Genomic DNA, 17,158 nt, shown 5'->3' on the forward strand with positions numbered 1-17,158 from the left:
GCGAGTCCCGCATTCTCCCCACTCCCCGTGGGAGCAAGTCCCGCATTCTCCCCACTCCCCGTGGGAGCGAGGTCACCCCCTCAGCTTCTTGTTCCTCAAGGACAGACATACTCAAACCCACCCTCCAGCTTCTCAGTTTTTGCTGACCGTTACAACCTCCGTTAGATTCTCTCGTGTGAGGGGTGTTACGCTAAGTCCTCAGCTATCCCCTGTTACATGCTGAATATTAATACTTGTTGACACAAACACTTTAATTAATTGCTCATCAGTTTTTAAAAACCACAAACATGCGGCATTGATTAAAACATTAAATTCACGGTTGATCCTGGACTGTAAAACCATCCACATCCTGAGTCACAGACAGGCCTCCGAATACTCCTGCGATGTCCCTCTGCTCTGCCGAGGGACATACTGTCTGCTCGGAGGGTGGGTCGGGTCCCTCCGAGGGCGAGGGAGGATGCTCGGAGGGTGGATCGACCCTTTCCGAAGGCGAAGGGGCTTGCTCCTTGGCCAACAGGTTCTTCTTCTTCAAGAAGCAGGCTTGCTGATAGGGAGGATGGATGGGAGGCTGGGTGGGAGCTGTGTAGATGTATTCCTTACTGGGATCCAGCTGCAGCAAAGTGGACAGAAAAGCAAGTGTTAAAACTGACACCAAAACCAACCAGACCCATCCCACTCTCCCTCTGACCTCGGTTATACTTTGTCGCTGAATCGAGAGATCGTGCGTTTAGGACCAGATCATCTAAGCCAGATTGGCAGCGCTGCACTGTCGACGGGCCAGCGGCGAGGGAGTGCCGCACTGTCAGAGGGTCAGTACCGAGGGAGTGGTGCGCTGCCGGAGGGCCGGCGCCAAGGGAGCGTGCGCTGTCAGAGGATCAGTACTGAGGGAGCGGTGCGCTGCCGGAGGGCCGGCGCCGAGGGAGCGGCGCACTGTCAGAGGGTCAGTACTGAGGGAGTGGTCCGCTGTCAGAGGGTCAGTACTGAGGGAGTGGTGCGCTGCCGGAGGGCCGGCGCCAAGGGAACGAGTTTGATTACAGCTCTGCGCTGTGATCATTCAGCCTGGGGGGGCAGCTGTGCTCCGCTCTCACCTGTAACGGGTAGGTCTTGTCTGAGTCGTATGCACTCAGGTCACCGCACGCGAGGAAAGGCACAATAAGCCTGTTGGGACCTTCCAGCTGGTTGAAGTCGACATCTAGAAAAACAACAGATAACGTAACAACATTAAACAGCACCTTCAACATAATCAAATATCCCAAAGGGGCTTCTCAGCAATGTTACAAAACAATCTCTGACCCCGAACCACATGAGGGGATCAGGGCCAAACGACCAAAAGCTCGATCAAAGAGCTCGGTTTTGAGAAACGTCTTAATAGGAGTGAGAGGCAGAGAGGTTTAGGGAGGAAATTCAGGTAACCCCAGGCACCTGAAGGCCACCAATTGTGAAGCGTTGGGAATCGGGGGGGGGGGGTTGCTGGAATTGGAGGAGCGCAGAGATCTCGGAATGTTGAAGGACGTTACAGAGATAGGGAGGGGTGTAAGGGCTGGAGGAGGTTACAGAGATAGGGAGGGTTGTAGGGACTGGAGGAGGTTACAGGGATAGGGAGGATTGTAGGGACTGGAGGAGGTTACAGGATAGGGAGGGTTGTCAGGGCTGTGGAAGGTCACAGAGATAGGGAGGGTTGTAGGAGCTGGAGGAGGTTACAGAGATAGGGAGGGAGTTAGGGGCTGGAGGAGGTTACAGAGATAGGGAGGGCTGGAGGATGTTACAGAGATAGGGAGGGTTGTAGGGGCTGGAGGAGGTTACAGAGATAGGGAGGGTGGAGGGGCTGGAGGAGGTTATTGAGATAGGGAGGGGTGTAGGGGCTGGAGGAGGTTACAGAGATAGGGAGGGTTGTCAGGGCTGTGGAAGGTCACAGAGATAGGGAGGGTTGTAGGAGCTGGAGGAGGTTACAGAGATAGGGAGGGGGTTAGGGGCTGGAGGAGGTTACAGAGATAGGGAGGGCTGGAGGATGTTACAGAGATAGGGAGGGTTGTAGGGGCTGGAGGAGGTTACAGAGATAGGGAGGGTGGAGGGGCTGGAGGAGGTTATTGAGATAGGGAGGGGTGTAGGGGCTGGAGGAGGTTACAGAGATAGGGAGGGGTGTAGGGGCTGGAGGAGGTTACAGAGATAGGGAGGGTTGTAGGGGCTGGAGGAGGTTACAGAGATAGGGAGGGCTGTAGGGGCTGGAGGAGGTTACAGAGATAGGGGGGGGTTGTAGGGCCTGGAGGAGGTTACAGAGATGGGGAGGGTTGTAGGGCCTGGAGGAGGTTACAGAGATAGGGGGGTTGTAGGGCCTGGAGGAGGTTACAGAGATAGGGAGGGGGTGTAGGGGCTGGAGGAGGTTACAGAGATAGGGGAGGTTGTAGGGGCTGGAGGAGGTTACAGAGATAGGGGGGTTGTAGGGCCTGGAGGAGGTTACAGAGATAGGGAGGGGGTGTAGGGGCTGGAGGAGGTTACAGAGATAGGGAGGGGGTGTAGGGGCTGGAGGAGGTTACAGAGATAGGGGAGGTTGTAGGGGCTGGGGGAGGTTACAGAGATAGAGAGGGGTGTAGCGACTAGAGCAGTTTACAGAGATAGGGATGGCTGTTGGTACTGTAAGTGGTTACAGGGATTGGGGCGATGGAGAGGACCGGCAAGGGAGGGATTTGAAAACGAAGATGAGAATGTTAAAATGGAGGCATTGCTGGAACAGACGTCAGCCTGGATCAGAGAGCACAGGCGATCGGGACCCGGTGCGATTTAGGGGGCGGGCAGACATTTTGGACATTTACAGACTGTGAACCTGGCCAGGAGTGCACGGAAATCGTTGAGTCTGTGTAATACCAAGGTATAAATAAGGGTTTCTGCAGCAGACCATCTGAACTAAACAGAAACCTCCGATGGCTGCAGAGTTGATAGCCAGTGGGAGCCACATTGAGAGCGTTTGGGGAAAAGTATCAGAGAGCACAGGGATGAGTGGTTGGAGTTTGGGATGTGGGAGAGAGCAATGGGCAGATTTACTTGTGTCTGTGAGAGTACCTTTAAGAAATGGGTGTTTATAAATGGGTGTTTATATAAGTATCTGTAGTGAGAGTCCCTTTAAGAAATGGGTGTTTATATAAGTATCTGTAGTGAGAGTACCTTTAAGAAATGGGTGTTTATTACTGCAATGATGTCAGAGAGAGGGTGGAGCTGGGCTGTCTGTCAGCTTTTTACTTTCATTTTAGGCTGTTTGCTGCAGGGTGTGTTTTAGTTTCGTTTTCAGAGCTGGATAGCTGCAGTCACAGTCAGAAGGTGTATGAGTCTCTCTCTGTAATCTAAAGTCTGTAAATCGATCGTTTGGTGATTTAAAACTAATAACCGCTCTCAGTAGTGACTTTAACCTGATGTGCTTCTGTTAAAAGTTCTTTTTTAAGTCTTCTGGATGTTAAAAGGACAGCTTAACGATTACTTAGTGCTGTATTCTTTGGGGGTTGTATTTGAATTGATGGTTGCTAAGATGTTCACTGTATGTTTTAAAAATGTTAACTTGAGTTCATAGAATAAACATTGATCTGCTTTAAAAAGTACTTTTCCATTTCTGCTGTACCACACCTGTAGAGTGGGCCGTGTGCTCCCCATACCACAATCTAGTAAAAGTTGTGGGTCAGGTGAACTCCATGATATACTCTGGGGTTCTCTAATCCCTGGCCCATAACACGTGGAAGAGAACAGAAGTGCAAGGTTTTGAGGAAGGAACGGGGGAAGTAACTGGACTGTTCCTCAGAAGAGCCAGCATGGAATCGAGGATTGAATGGTCACTCTCTGATTCTGAAAATGTTGTGATTGATTCTGGTGGCTCAGGGAAGACAGGTTGGGAGGGATGACAAAGTGGTGAGGCCTGTTCGACAGCACGTGCGTCCTTACCGTAGCAGTGGTCCAGCAGGGGGTTAGACATGTTTGGAACATACCCCTCGGGTGGAGAGTAGCCACGACACACCACAAACGCTTCTGCAAGAGATTAAGACACCAGTCAGTCCCGTGCTCCAAACGCCAAATATGGCTGAACAACACACCAAATTTCAAAGTAAAAAGGATGCTGATTAGTGGAGAGGCTGAGGTGTTGCCATGGAGAAAGCTGGATAATTTAAGATGAGGCACAACGCTTGAACGTATTCCTTCTGTTTGCAGAGGATGTGTCCCTAGTTGTTGGTGTATCTGTGAGCGCACTTGGGATTGTTCAACAAGCGTAGCCCAATCGCAGAATTACATGGCATCAGTGGATGTTTTAGGATCACAACCTACACAGTGCAGAAGGAGGCCATTCAGCCCATCGAGTCTGCACCAATCCTAAAGAGTGGCCCACAACCCCGCCCTATCCCCGTAACCCCACCTAAGCTCCACATCTTTGGACACTTTGGGGCAATTTAACATGGCTAATCCACCAAATGAGTTTGTGTTTTGCAGGCGCACGGGTATGTTGAGTGCGGTCTCTACTCTCCAAGGGGGGAGGCACAATGCGATTCGATCTGCCATTTTCTGGGACGTACATACCTGACATTGGACGAACCCTGATAAATATTTCAGCAAATATTCATTGCAACTTTCCCGCTAACACCTCTAAGATTGGGAAATTAAGTGACAGCTACTTACACCAGAGTTGTGAAATAACATTTGCCCCACACTTGTGCTGGCAATCAACATCTCCAATAAGAGAGTATCTAACCATCGCCCATTGACATTCAATGGCATTACCATGGCTGAATCATAGAATCCCTACAGTGTAGAAGGAAGCCATTCGGCCCATCACCCCGATCTGCACCGACCCTCAATAAGAGCACCTACCTAGGCCCAACCCTAACCCTGTAACCCTCCCTAGCCTTTGAACACTAAGGGGCAATTTAGCACGGCTAATGCACATAACCTGCAGATGTTTGGTCTGTGGGAGGAAACTGGAGCATCGGAGGAAACCCACACAGACACGGGGAAAACGTGCAAACTCTTCACAGTCACCTGGGCTCGGAATCAAACTCGGGTCCCTGGTGCTATGAGACAGCAATGTTAACCACCATGCCAACCACCCCCACTATCAACATCCTGGGGGTTACCGCTGACCCAGTCATATAAATACTGTGGCTACCACAGCAGGTCAGAGGCAGGGAATCCTGCGGAGAGTAACTCACCTCCTGACCCCCAAAGCCTGTCCACCATCTACAAGGCACAAGTCAGGAATACTCTCCACTTGCCTGCATGAGTGCAGCTCAAACAACACTCAAGGAGCTTGACACCATCCAGAGCAAAGCTTGATTAACACCCCATCCACAAACATTCACTCCCTCCACCACCAACGCACAGTGGCAGCCGTGTGTACCATCTACAAGATGCACTGCAGCAACTCACCAAGGCTCCTTCGGCAGCACATTCCAAACCCACGCCCTCCACCATCTAGAAGGACAAGAGCAGCAGATACCTGGGAACCCCAAAACACAGGGCAGCGAAAATCTGAACCTCACACACACACACAGGGCAGCGGAAATCCGGTCCTTCCTCACACACACACACACACACACACACAGGGCAGTGGAAATCCGGTCCTTCCTCACACACACACAGGGCAGTGGAAATCCGGTCCTTCCTCACACACACACACACAGGGCAGTGGAAGTCCGGACCTTCCTCACACACACACACAGGGCAGCGGAAATCCGGACCTTCCTCACACACACACAGGGCAGTGGCAATCCGGACCTTCCTCACACACACAGGGCAGTGGAAATCCGGTCCTTCCTCACACACACACAGGGCAGCGGAAATCCGGTCCTTCCTCACACAGGGCAGTGGAAATCCGGTCCTTCCTCACACACACAGGGCAGTGGAAATCCGGACCTTCCTCACACACACACACAGGGCAGTGGAAATCCGGACTACTGGAGAGATTGAAGATCCAGATTGGCCGCAATCTAGTCAAACAGCGGGACAGGCTCAAGGGGAAATCGAGCCCCTCCCCTCAAATCTTTTCTGATTTATTGCAATGACTGGAGTCTCAGTGATTGCGCGGCGAGACGGGTTATGCCGCCACCACCCTGGGCTTGAATGCTTACCGATGCTGGAGTTGCGGCTGCTCCGGGGCTTTGCGCACGTGACCTCGTTGAAGAAGATCTTCAGCTGCGAATACAGCAGCGTGACGTCCTTCCCACGGAAAATCTGTCAGGGTTGCAAAGCTGAGGGACTTACAAATGGCCAGTTTATCATCTGCAAATACCACGTATCCTGCTCATATAATTCAGCAGCGTAAAACACCCTAATATGCTCCACAGGAGGCCAATCCAACCAAACCCACACCAGGTAGGACAGACCGGGTAAGGTTGGCAGATTTCCCTCACTAAAGGACATTAGTAAACCAGATGGGTTTTTTAACGCAAATTCACAGTGGTTTCAGGGTCGCCGCTTCTGAGAATAAATCTCAATTTCAGATTTATTAATGCCATTTAAATTCTACTGGCTGAGGGTGGATAGATAGATAGATAGAGATAGAGTTTAAAGTCATGTCCAAGAATCATTAACTCAACCTCTAGATTAGAAGTAACACAACCAACGGTGGAGGCTCAGCGCCGAGGGAGCGCCGCACTGGGAGCGCCGCACTGCACGCTCCGCATCGAGGGAGCGCCACACTGCAGGCTCAGCGCCGAGGGAGCGCTGCACTGCAGGCACAACGCCGAGGGAGCGCCGCACTGCAGGCTCAGCGCCGAGGGAGCGCCGCACAGCAGGCTCAGCGCCAAGGGAGCGCCACTCTGCAGGCTCAGCGCCAAGGGAACGCTGCACTGCTGGGAGGCTCAGCGCCGAGGGAACGCTGCACTGCTGGGAGGCTCAGCGCCGAGAGAGCGCCACACTGCAGGCTCAGCGCCGAGGGAACGCTGCACTGCTGGGAGGCTCAGCGCCGAGAGAGCGCCACACTGCAGGCTCAGCGCCGAGGGAGCGCCGCACTGCAGGCTCAGCGCCGAGGGAACGCTGCACTGCTGGGAGGCTCAGCGCCGAGGGAGCGCCGCACTGCAGGCTCAGCGCCGAGGGAACGCTGCACTGCTGGGAGGCTCAGCGCCGAGAGAGCGCCACACTGCAGGCTCAGCGCCGAGGGAGCGCTGCGCTGCAGGCTCAGCTTTGAGGGAGCGCCGCACTGCAGGCTCAGTGCCGAAGGAGCGCTGCGCTGCAGGCTCAGCGCCGAGGGAACACCGCACTGCAGGCTCGGTGCCGAGGGAGCACTGTGCTGCAGGCTCAGCGCCGAGGGAGCGCTGCACTGCAGGCTCAGTGCCGAGGGATCGCCGCACTGCAGACTCAGCGCCGAGGGAGCACCGCACTGCAGACTCAGCGCCGAGGGAGCGCCGCACTGCAGGCTCAGCGGCGAGGGAGCGCTGCACTGCTGGGAGCCTCAGCGCCGAGGGAACACCGCACTGCAGGCTCAGTGCCGAGGGAGCGCCGCACTGCAGGCTCAGTGCCGAGGGAGCGCCGCACTGCAGACTCAGCGCCGAGGGAGCACCGCACTGCAGACTCAGCGCCGAGGGAGCACCGCACTGCAGACTCAGCGCCGAGGGAGCGCCGCACTGCAGGCTCAGCGGCGAGGGAGCGCTGCACTGCTGGGAGCCTCAGCGACGAGGGAACACCGCACTGCAGGCTCAGTGCCGAGGGAGCGCCGTGCTCCAAGGTCAGCGCCGAGGGAGCGCCGTGCTCCAAGGTCAGCGCCGAGGGAGCGCCGCACTGCAGGCTCGGTGCCGAGGGAACACCGCACTGCAGGCTCAGTGCCGAGGGAGCGCCGCACTGCAGGCTCAGCGCCGAGGGAGCACCGCACTGCAGGCTCAGCGCCGAGGGAGCGCTGCGCTGCAGGCTCAGTGCCGAGGGAGCGCCGCACTGCAGGCTCAGTGCCGAGGGAGCGCCGCGCTGCAGGCTCAGTGCTGAGGGAGCGCCGCACTGCAGGCTCAGTGCCGAGGGAGCACTGCACTGCTGGGAGCCTCAGCGCCGAGGGAACACCGCACTGCAGGCTCAGTGCCGATGGAGCACCGCACTGCAGGCTCAGCGCCGAGGGAGCGCCGCACTGCAGGCTCAGCGCCGAGGGAACGCCGCACTGCAGGCTCAGTGCCGAGGGAGCGCTGCACTGCAGGCTCAGCGCCGAGGGAGCGCCACACTGCAGGCTCAGTGCTGAGGGAGCGCCGCACTGCAGGCTCAGCGCCGCGGGAACACCGCACTGCAGGCTCAGCGCCGATGGAGCACCGCACTGCAGGCTCAGCGCCGAGGGAGCGCCGCACTGCAGGCTCAGCGCCGAGGGAGCACCGCACTGCAGACTCAGTGCCGAGGGAGCACCGCACTGCAGGCTCAGTGCCGATGGAGCACCGCACTGCAGGCTCAGCGCCGAGGGAGCGCCGCACTGCAGGCTCAGCGCCGAGGGAGCACCGCACTGCAGACTCAGTGCCGAGGGAGCACCGCACTGCAGGCTCAGTGCTGTGGGAGCGCTGTGCTGAAGGCTCAGCGCTGAGGGAACGCTGCACTGCAGGCTCAGTGCTGAGGGAGCGCCGCTCTGCAGGCTCAGTGCTGTGGGAGCGCTGTGCTGAAGGCTCAGCGCTGAGGGAACGCTGCACTGCAGGCTCAGTGCTGAGGGTGCGCCGCACTGCAGGCTCAGCGTCGAGGGAGCGCCACACTGCAGGCTCAGCGCCGAGGGAGCACCGCACTGCAGGCTCAGCGCCGAGGGAGCGCCACACTGCAGGCTCAGCGCCGAGGGAGCGCCACACTGCAGGCTCAGCGCCGAGGGAGCGCTGCACTGCAGGCTCAGTGCTGAGGGAACGCCGCACTGCAGGCTCAGTGCTGTGGGAGCGCTGTGCTGAAGGCTCAGCGCTGAGGGAACGCCGCACTGCAGGCTCAGTGCTGAGGGAACGCCGCACTGCAGGCTCAGTGCCGAGGGAGCACCGCACTGCAGGCTCAGCGCCGAGGGAGCACCGCACTGCAGGCTCAGTGCCGAGGGAGCGCCGCACTGCAGGCTCAGTGCCGAGGGAGCGCTGCGCTGCAGGCTCAGTGCCGAGGGAGCGTTGTGCTTCCGGCTCAGTGCCGAGGGAGCGCTGCGCTGCAGGCTCAGTGCCGAGGGAGCGCCGCACTGCAGGCTCAGTGCCGAGGGAGCGCCGCGCTGCAGGCTCAGTGCCGAGGGAGCACTGCACTGCTGGGAGCCTCAGCGCCGAGGGAATACCGCACTGCAGGCTCAGTGCCGATGGAGCACCGCACTGCAGGCTCAGTGCCGATGGAGCACCGCACTGCAGGCTCAGCGCCGAGGGAGCGCCGCACTGCAGGCTCAGCGTCGAGGGAGCGCCACACTGCAGGCTCAGCGCCGAGGGAGCGCCACACTGCAGGCTCAGCGCCGAGGGAGCGCTGCACTGCAGGCTCAGCGCCGAGGGAGCGCTGCACTGCAGGCTCAGTGCTGAGGGAGCGCTGCTCTGCAGGCTCAGTGCTGTGGGAGCGCTGTGCTGAAGGCTCAGCGCTGAGGGAACGCCGCACTGCAGGCTCAGTGCTGAGGGAACGCCGCACTGCAGGCTCAGTGCCGAGGGAGCGCCGCACTGCAGGCTCAGCGCCAAGGGAGCACCGCACTGCAGGCTCAGTGCCGAGGGAGCGCCGCACTGCAGGCTCAGTGCTGAGGGAGCACAGCGCTGCAGGCTCAGTGCCGAGGGAGCACCGCACTGCAGGCTCAGCGCCGAGGGAGCGCCGCACTGCAGGCTCAGCGCCGAGGGAGCACCGCACTGCAGGCTCAGCGCCGAGGGAGCACTGCACTGCTGGGAGCCTCAGCGCCGAGGGAACACCGCACTGCAGGCTCAGTGCCGAGGGAGCACCGCACTGCAGACTCAGCGCCGAGGGAACGCCGCACTGCAGGCTCAGTGCCGATGGAGCACCGCACTGCAGACTCAGCGCCGAGAGAGCGCCGCACTGCAGGCTCAGCGCCGAGGGAACGCCGCACTGCAGGCTCAGTGCCGATGGAGCACCGCACTGCAGGCTCAGCGCCGAGGGAACGCCGCACTGCAGGCTCAGTGCCGATGGAGCACCGCACTGCAGGCTCAGCGCCGAGGGAACGCCGCACTGCAGGCTCAGCGCCGAGGGAACGCCGCACTGCAGGCTCAGCGTCGAGGGAGCACCGCACTGCAGGCTCAGCGCCGAGGGAGCGCCGCACTGCAGGCTCAGCACCGAGGGAGCGCCACACTGCAGGCTCAGCGCTGAGGGAGCGCCGCACTGCAGGCTCAGCGCCGAGGGAAAGCTGCACTGCAGGCTCAGTGCTGAGGGAGCGCCGCACTGCAGGCTCAGCGTCGAGGGAGCGCCACACTGCAGGCTCAGTGCCGAGGGAGCGCCGCGCTGCAGACTCAGTGCCGAGGGAGCGCCACACTGTAGGCTCAGCGCCGTGGGAGCACCGCACTGCAAGGTCAGCGCCGAGGGAGCGCCGCGCTCGATGGTCAGCGCCGAGGGAGCGCCGCGCTCGATGGTCAGCGTCGAGGGAGCACCGTGCTCCAAGGTCAGCGCCGAGGGAGCGCCGCACTGCAGGCTCAGCACCGAGGGAGCGCCACACTGCAGGCTCAGTGCTGAGGGAGCGCCGCGCTGCAGGCTCAGTGCTGAGGGAGCGCCGCGCTGCAGGCTCAGCGCCGAGGGAGCGCCACACTGCAGGCTCAGCACCGAGGGAGCGCCACACTGCAGGCTCAGTGCTGAGGGAGCGCCGCGCTGCAGGCTCAGCGTCGAGGGAGTGCCACACTGCAGGCTCAGCGCCGAGGGAGCACCGCACTGCAGGCTCAGCGTCGAGGGAGTGCCACACTGCAGGCTCAGCGCCGAGGGAGTGCCACACTGCAGGCTCAGCGCCGAGGGAACGCCGCACTGCAGGCTCAGTGCTGAGGGAGCGCCGCACTGCAGGCTCAGTGCTGAGGGAGCGCCGCACTGCAGGCTCAGCGTCGAGGGAGCACCGCACTGCAGGCTCAGTGCCGAGGGAACGCCGCACTGCAGGCTCAGCGCCGAGGGAACGGCGCACTGCAGGCTCAGCGCCGAGGGAGCGCCACACTGCAGACTCAGCGCCGTGGGAGCGCCACACCGTCGGAGTGTCAGCGCCACACTGTCGGAGGGTCAACGTCGAGAGAGTGCCACACTGTCGGAGGGTCAGTGCCGAGGGAGCACCTCGCCAGAGAATATCAGGAGATAATGATGTCCAGCCTTCCTCCCTCAAGTTTGTGAGTTCTGACTAGCTGCAAGAGGGTGACCTGTGTGGCTCTTCAATACCACTCCTGCCCTGACCTCTGATGTGCTGTTCCCGTCTCCCTCATTCTAGCCGTTGCTGCCCAGGTTAAACAGCCCGAATACAGCATCCGGTTCCCAGTTTTTGCCTGGTTACGGTTCCACCAAACTAGACAAAGAGCATAAACTGCCACAAAGAAAAATAATCCTTCAAACAAACCCCGCCTGCTTCCCCGAGAAGGTGAGTTTAGGTTAAAGAACCGACGGCAGACCTGTCGGGCCCCGTCGAGCCTGCAGGAATAAACCGAGGCCACGGTTTAGCGTGGGTGTGTGTGTAGGAGATCTCAGAGTGTGGCCTACCTTTGCTACGAAGGTCCCTCCAGGTTTCAGCACGTGAGTGGTAATATTCAGGGCCTAGAAGATGAAAGAAGCCACAAGGTTAATATTTCCCATGAACGCAATTATCGGCAAAGCTCAACGAGAGCTCAGCATTCTTGACTGGAATCCTTGTAGGTCACGCCGATGGTTTGTTTGAAGAAAGGAGGTTTTACTGAGGTTAAAACTTGCTTTCAGGACAGATTCCCTCCAGCCTAATTTAAAATGCCTGCCCGCTTTGAGATTCTCTAATAATGTTTCTCAAGGGCCCATAGCTAACTGCAAAGATTGAAAGGGTTGTGAGTATTTTCTCTGGAAAAGAAAAGGTTGAGGGGAGGAGTGACCCAGCCCCCCCTCATTCACCTTCGGAGAAACCCGACCCATCCTCCGAGCAGCCTCCCTCACCCTCCGAGGGGATTGACCTCCCTCGCCCTCGGAAAGACCAAACTCGGAATAAGAATAATAGAACATAGAACATAGAACGATACAGCGCAGTACAGGCCCTTCGGCCCTCGATGTTGCACCGACATGGAAAAAATCTAAAGGCCATCTAACCTACACTATGCCCTTATCATCCATATGCTTATCCAATAAATTTTTAAATGCCCTCAATGTTGGCATGTTCACTACTGTTGCAGGTAGGGCATTCCACGGCCTCACCACTCTTTGCGTAAAAAACCCACCTCTGACCTCTGTCCTATATCTATTACCCCTCAATTTAAGGCTATGTCCCCTCGTGCTAGCCACCTCCATCCGCGGGAGAAGGCTCTCGCTGTCCACCCTATCTAACCCTCTGATCATTTTGTATGCCTCTATTAAGTCACCTCTTAACCTTCTTCTCTCTAACGAAAACAACCTCAAGTCCATCAGCCTTTCCTCATAAGATTTTCCCTCCATACCAGGCAACATCCTGGTAAATCTCCTCTGCACCCGTTCCAAAGCTTCCACGTCCTTCCTATAATGAGGCGACCAGAACTGTACGCAATATTCCAAATGCGGCCGTACTAGAGTTTTGTACAACTGCAACATGACCTCATGGCTCCGGAACTCAATCCCTCTACCAATAAAGGCCAACACACCATAGGCCTTCTTCACAACCCTATCAACCTGGGTGGCAACTTTCAGGGATCTATGTACATGGACACCGAGATCCTTCTGCTCATCCACACTACCAAGAATTTTACCATTAGCCAAATATTCCGCATTACTGTTATTCTTTCCAAAGTGAATCACCTCACACTTCTCCACATTAAACTCCATTTGCCACCTCTCAGCCCAGCTCTGCAGCCTATCTATGTCCCTCTGTAACCTGCAACATCCTTCCGCACTGTCTACAACTCCACCGACTTTAGTGTCGTCTGCAAATTTACTCACCCATCCTTCTGCGCCCTCCTCTAGGTCATTTATAAAAATGACAAACAGCAACGGCCCCAGAACAGATCCTTGTGGTACGCCACTCGTAACTGAACTCCATTCTGAACATTTCCCATCAACTACCACTCTCTGTCTTCTTTCAACTAGCCAATTTCTGATCCACATCTCTAAATCACCCTCAATCCCCAGCCTCCGTATTTTCTGCAATAGACGACCGTGGGGAACCTTATCAAACGCTTTACTGAAATCCATATACACCACATCAACTGCTCTACCCTCGTCTACCTGTTCAGTCACCTTCTCAAAGAACTCGATAAGGTTTGTGAGGCATGACCTACCCTTCACAAAACCATGCTGACTGTCCCTAATCATATTATTCCTATCTAGATGATTATAAATCGTATCTTTTATAATCCTCTCCAAGACTTTACCCACCACAGACGTTAGGCTCACCGGCCTATAGTTACCGGGGTTATCTCTACTCCCCTTCTTGAACAAAGGGACCACATTTGCTATCCTCCAGTCCTCTGGCACTATTCCTGTAGCCAATGATGACCTAAAAATCAAAGCCAAAGGCTCAGCAATCTCTTCCCTGGCTTCCCAGAGAATCCTAGGATAAATCCCATCCGGCCCCGGGGACTTATCTATTTTCACCTTGTCCAGAATTGCCAACACTTCTTCCCTACGCACCTCAATGCCATCTATTCTAATAGCCTGGGTCTCAGCATTCTCCTCCACAATATTATCTTTTTCTTGAGTGAATACTGACGAAAAGTATTCATTTAGTATCTCGCTTATCTCCTCAGCCTCCACACACAACTTCCCACCACTGTCCTTGACTGGCCCTACTCTTACCCTAGTCATTCTTTTATTCCTGACATACCTATAGAAAGCTTTTGGGTTTTCCTTGATCCTACCTGCCAAAGACTTCTCATGTCCCCTCCTTGCTCGTCTCAGCTCTCTCTTTAGATCCTTCCTCGCTTCCTTGTAAATATCAAGCGCCCCAACTGAAACTTCACGCCTCATCTTTACATAGGCCTCCTTCTTCCTCTTAACAAGAGATTCCACTTCTTTGGTAAACCACGGTTCCCTCGCTCGACCCCTTCCTCCCTGCCTGACTGGTACGTACTTATCAAGAACATGCAATAGCTGTTCCTTGAACAAGCTCCACATATCCAGTGTGCCCAACCCTTGCAGCCTACTTCTCCAACCAACACATCCTAAGTCATGTCTAATGGCATCATAATTGCCCTTCCCCCAGCTATAACTCTTGCCCTGCAGGGTATACTTATCCCTTTCCATCACTAACGTAAAGGTCACCGAATTGTGGTCACTGTTTCCAAAGTGCTCACCTACCTCCAGATCTAACACCTGGCCTGGTTCATTACCCAAAACCAAATCCAATGTGGCCTCGCCTCTTGTTGGCCTGTCAACATATTGTGTCAGGAAACCCTCCTGCACACATTGTACAAAGAATGACCCATCTAATGTACTCGAACTATATCTTTTCCAGTCAATATTTGGAAAGTTAAAGTCTCCCATAACAACTACCCTGTTACTTTCGCTCTTTTCCAGAATCATCTTCGCCATCCTTTCCTCTACATCCCTAGAACTATTAGGTGGCCTATAGAAAACTCCCAACAGGGTGACCTCTCCTTTCCTGTTTCTAACCTCAGCCCATACTACCTCAGAAGAAGAGTCCCCATCTAGCATCCTTTCCGCCACCGTAATACTGTCCTTGACTAGCAGCGCCACACCTCCCCCTCTTTTGCCCCCTTCTCTGAACTTACTAAAACACCTAAACCCCGGAACCTGCAACAACCATTCCTGTCCCTGCTCTATCCATGTCTCTGAAATGGCCACAACATCGAAGTCCCAGGTACCAACCCATGCTGCCAGTTCCCCTACCTTATTTCGTATACTCCTGGCATTGAAGTAGACACACTTCAAACCACCTACCTGAACACTGGCACCCTCCTGCGAAGTCAAATCTGTGCTCCTGACCTCTATACTCTCAATCTCCCGTACCCTAAAACTACAATCCAGGTTCCCATGCCCCTGCTGAATTAGTTTAAACCCCCCCAAAGAGCACTAACAAATCTCCCCCCCAGGATATTGGTGCCCCTCAGGTTCAGATGTAGACCATCCTGTCTATAGAGGTCCCACCTTCCCCAGAAAGAGCCCCAGTTATCCAGAAATCTGAATCCCTCCCGCCTGCACCATCCCTGTAGCCACGTGTTTAATTGCTCTCTCTCCCTATTCCTCATCTCACTATCACGTGGCACGGGCAACAACCCAGAGATAACAACTCTGTTTGTTCTCGCTCTGAGCTTCCATCCTAGCTCCCTAAAGGCCTGCCTGACATCCTTGTCCCCTTTCCTACCTATGTCGTTAGTGCCAATGTGGACTACGACTTGGGGCTGCTCCCCCTCCCCCTTAAGGACCCGGAAAACACGATCCGAGACATCACGTACCCTTGCACCTGGGAGGCAACATACCAAACGTGAGTCTCTGTCGCTCCCACAAAATCTCCTATCTGTGCCCCTGACTATTGAGTCCCCAATTACTAATGTTCTACTCCTTTCCCCCCTTCCCTTCTGAGCAACAGGGACAGACTCCGTGCCAGAGGCCCGTACCCCATGGCTTACCCCTGGTAAGTCGTCCCCCCCACAAGTATCCAAAACGGTATACTTGTTACTCAGGGGAACGACCGCAGGGGGTCCCTGCACTGACTGCTTCTTCCCAGTCCCTCTTACAGTTACCCATCTATCTCCAGTCTTTGGTGTAACTATTTCCCTGAAGCTCCTATCTATGACCCCCTCTGCCTCCCGAATGATCCGAAGTTCATCCAGCTCAAGCTCCAGGTCCCTAACACGGTTTTTGAGGAGCTGGAGTTGGGTGCACTTCCCACAGATGAAATCAGCAGGGACACTGACGGCGTCCCTCACCTCAAACATTCTGCAGGAGGAGCATTGTACTGCCTTCCCTGACATCACCTCTAGATTTAAAAAATAACAAGAAAAAGAAAAAGAAAGGAAGAGCTTACCTGATATTACCTCAAACCCTGCTCCCGCTCAAAGGTAAGCAAATTTAAAGGCACTCACTCACCTTCACGACAGGCCCCTGCTCCCGCTTCCCAACCACCGTGGGGTGTTTCGGGTTTAACTGTCACTTGCCAACAGCCTCTCCACAAACCACCTTCAACTTGGGCTGACCGCACTGCACGTATGCAAATTTCCCCAGAACAGCTGATCAGTAGCTCTGCTCTGCTGCCCTCTGCTGGATGATTGCCTTCACTCAAACTCCTCGGGTCCCCTTCGCAGATTCACCTTCAACTTAGGCTGACCGCACTGCACGTATGCAAATTTCCCCAGAACAGCTGATCAGTAGCTCTGCTCTGCTGCCCTCTGCTCATAATCTTTATTATTGTCACATGTAGGCTTACATTAACACTGCAATGAAGTGACTGTGAAAATCCCCTAGTCGCCACATTCCGGTGCCTGTTCGGGTACACAGAGGGAGAATTCAGAATGTTCAATTCACCCAACAGCCCGTCTTTCAGGACTTATGGGAGGACTTGGGGCAGCACGGTAGCATGATGGTTAGCATAATTGCTTCACAGCTCCAGGGTCCCAGGTTCGATTCCCGGCTAGGTCACTGTCTGTGCGGAGTCTGCACGTCCTCCCCGTGTCTGCGTGGGTTTCCTCCGGGTGCTCCGATTTCCTCCCACAGTCCAAAGATGTGCGGGTTAGGTGGATTGGCCATGCCAAATTGCCCATAGTGTCCTAAAAAGTAAGGTTAAGAGGGGGGGGTTGTTGGGTTACGGGTATAGGGTGGAACGTGGGTTTGAGTAGGGTGATCATTGCTCGGCACAACATCGAGGGCCGAAGGGCCTGTTCTGTGCTGTACTGTTCTATGTTCTAAGATCCACCCACCCTACGAGCAGCCTCCCTCGACTCGGAGAGACCCGACACACCCTCTCTCTCCCACTTTGCCCTTTCCCGCTTTGTCGGGGTTCCCCACGTAGAGAGTGGGGAGAATGCGGGACTCGCTCCCACAGGGGAGTGGGGAGAATGCGGGACTCGCTCCCACGGGGAGTGGGGAGAATGCGGGACTCGCTCCCACGGGGAGTGGGGAGAATGCGGGACTCGCTCCCACGGGGAGTGGGGAGAATGTGGGA

General features: G+C 55.9%; 1 protein-coding gene across 2 annotated transcripts in view; it reads right to left on the minus strand.

Annotated features, from left to right (window-relative positions):
• Positions 1-230: 230 nt before the first annotated feature.
• ftsj1 (FtsJ RNA 2'-O-methyltransferase 1) overlaps positions 231-17,158 on the minus strand; it is a 33,571-nt gene continuing 16,643 nt past the window's right edge. For both annotated transcript variants that reach the window (XM_038782140.1, XM_038782142.1), the window contains exons 7-11: positions 11,590-11,643; positions 6,099-6,201; positions 3,925-4,008; positions 1,089-1,192; positions 231-610 (exon numbers count right to left, since the gene is read on the minus strand). In XM_038782140.1, the coding sequence (XP_038638068.1) occupies positions 314-610; positions 1,089-1,192; positions 3,925-4,008; positions 6,099-6,201; positions 11,590-11,643 (642 nt within the window). In that variant the 3' untranslated portion in view covers positions 231-313. The remainder of the gene's footprint in view (positions 611-1,088; positions 1,193-3,924; positions 4,009-6,098; positions 6,202-11,589; positions 11,644-17,158) is intronic.

The sequence above is a fragment of the Scyliorhinus canicula genome, chromosome 21 (assembly GCF_902713615.1).
Source record: "Scyliorhinus canicula chromosome 21, sScyCan1.1, whole genome shotgun sequence".
Lineage (NCBI taxonomy): Eukaryota > Metazoa > Chordata > Chondrichthyes > Carcharhiniformes > Scyliorhinidae > Scyliorhinus > Scyliorhinus canicula.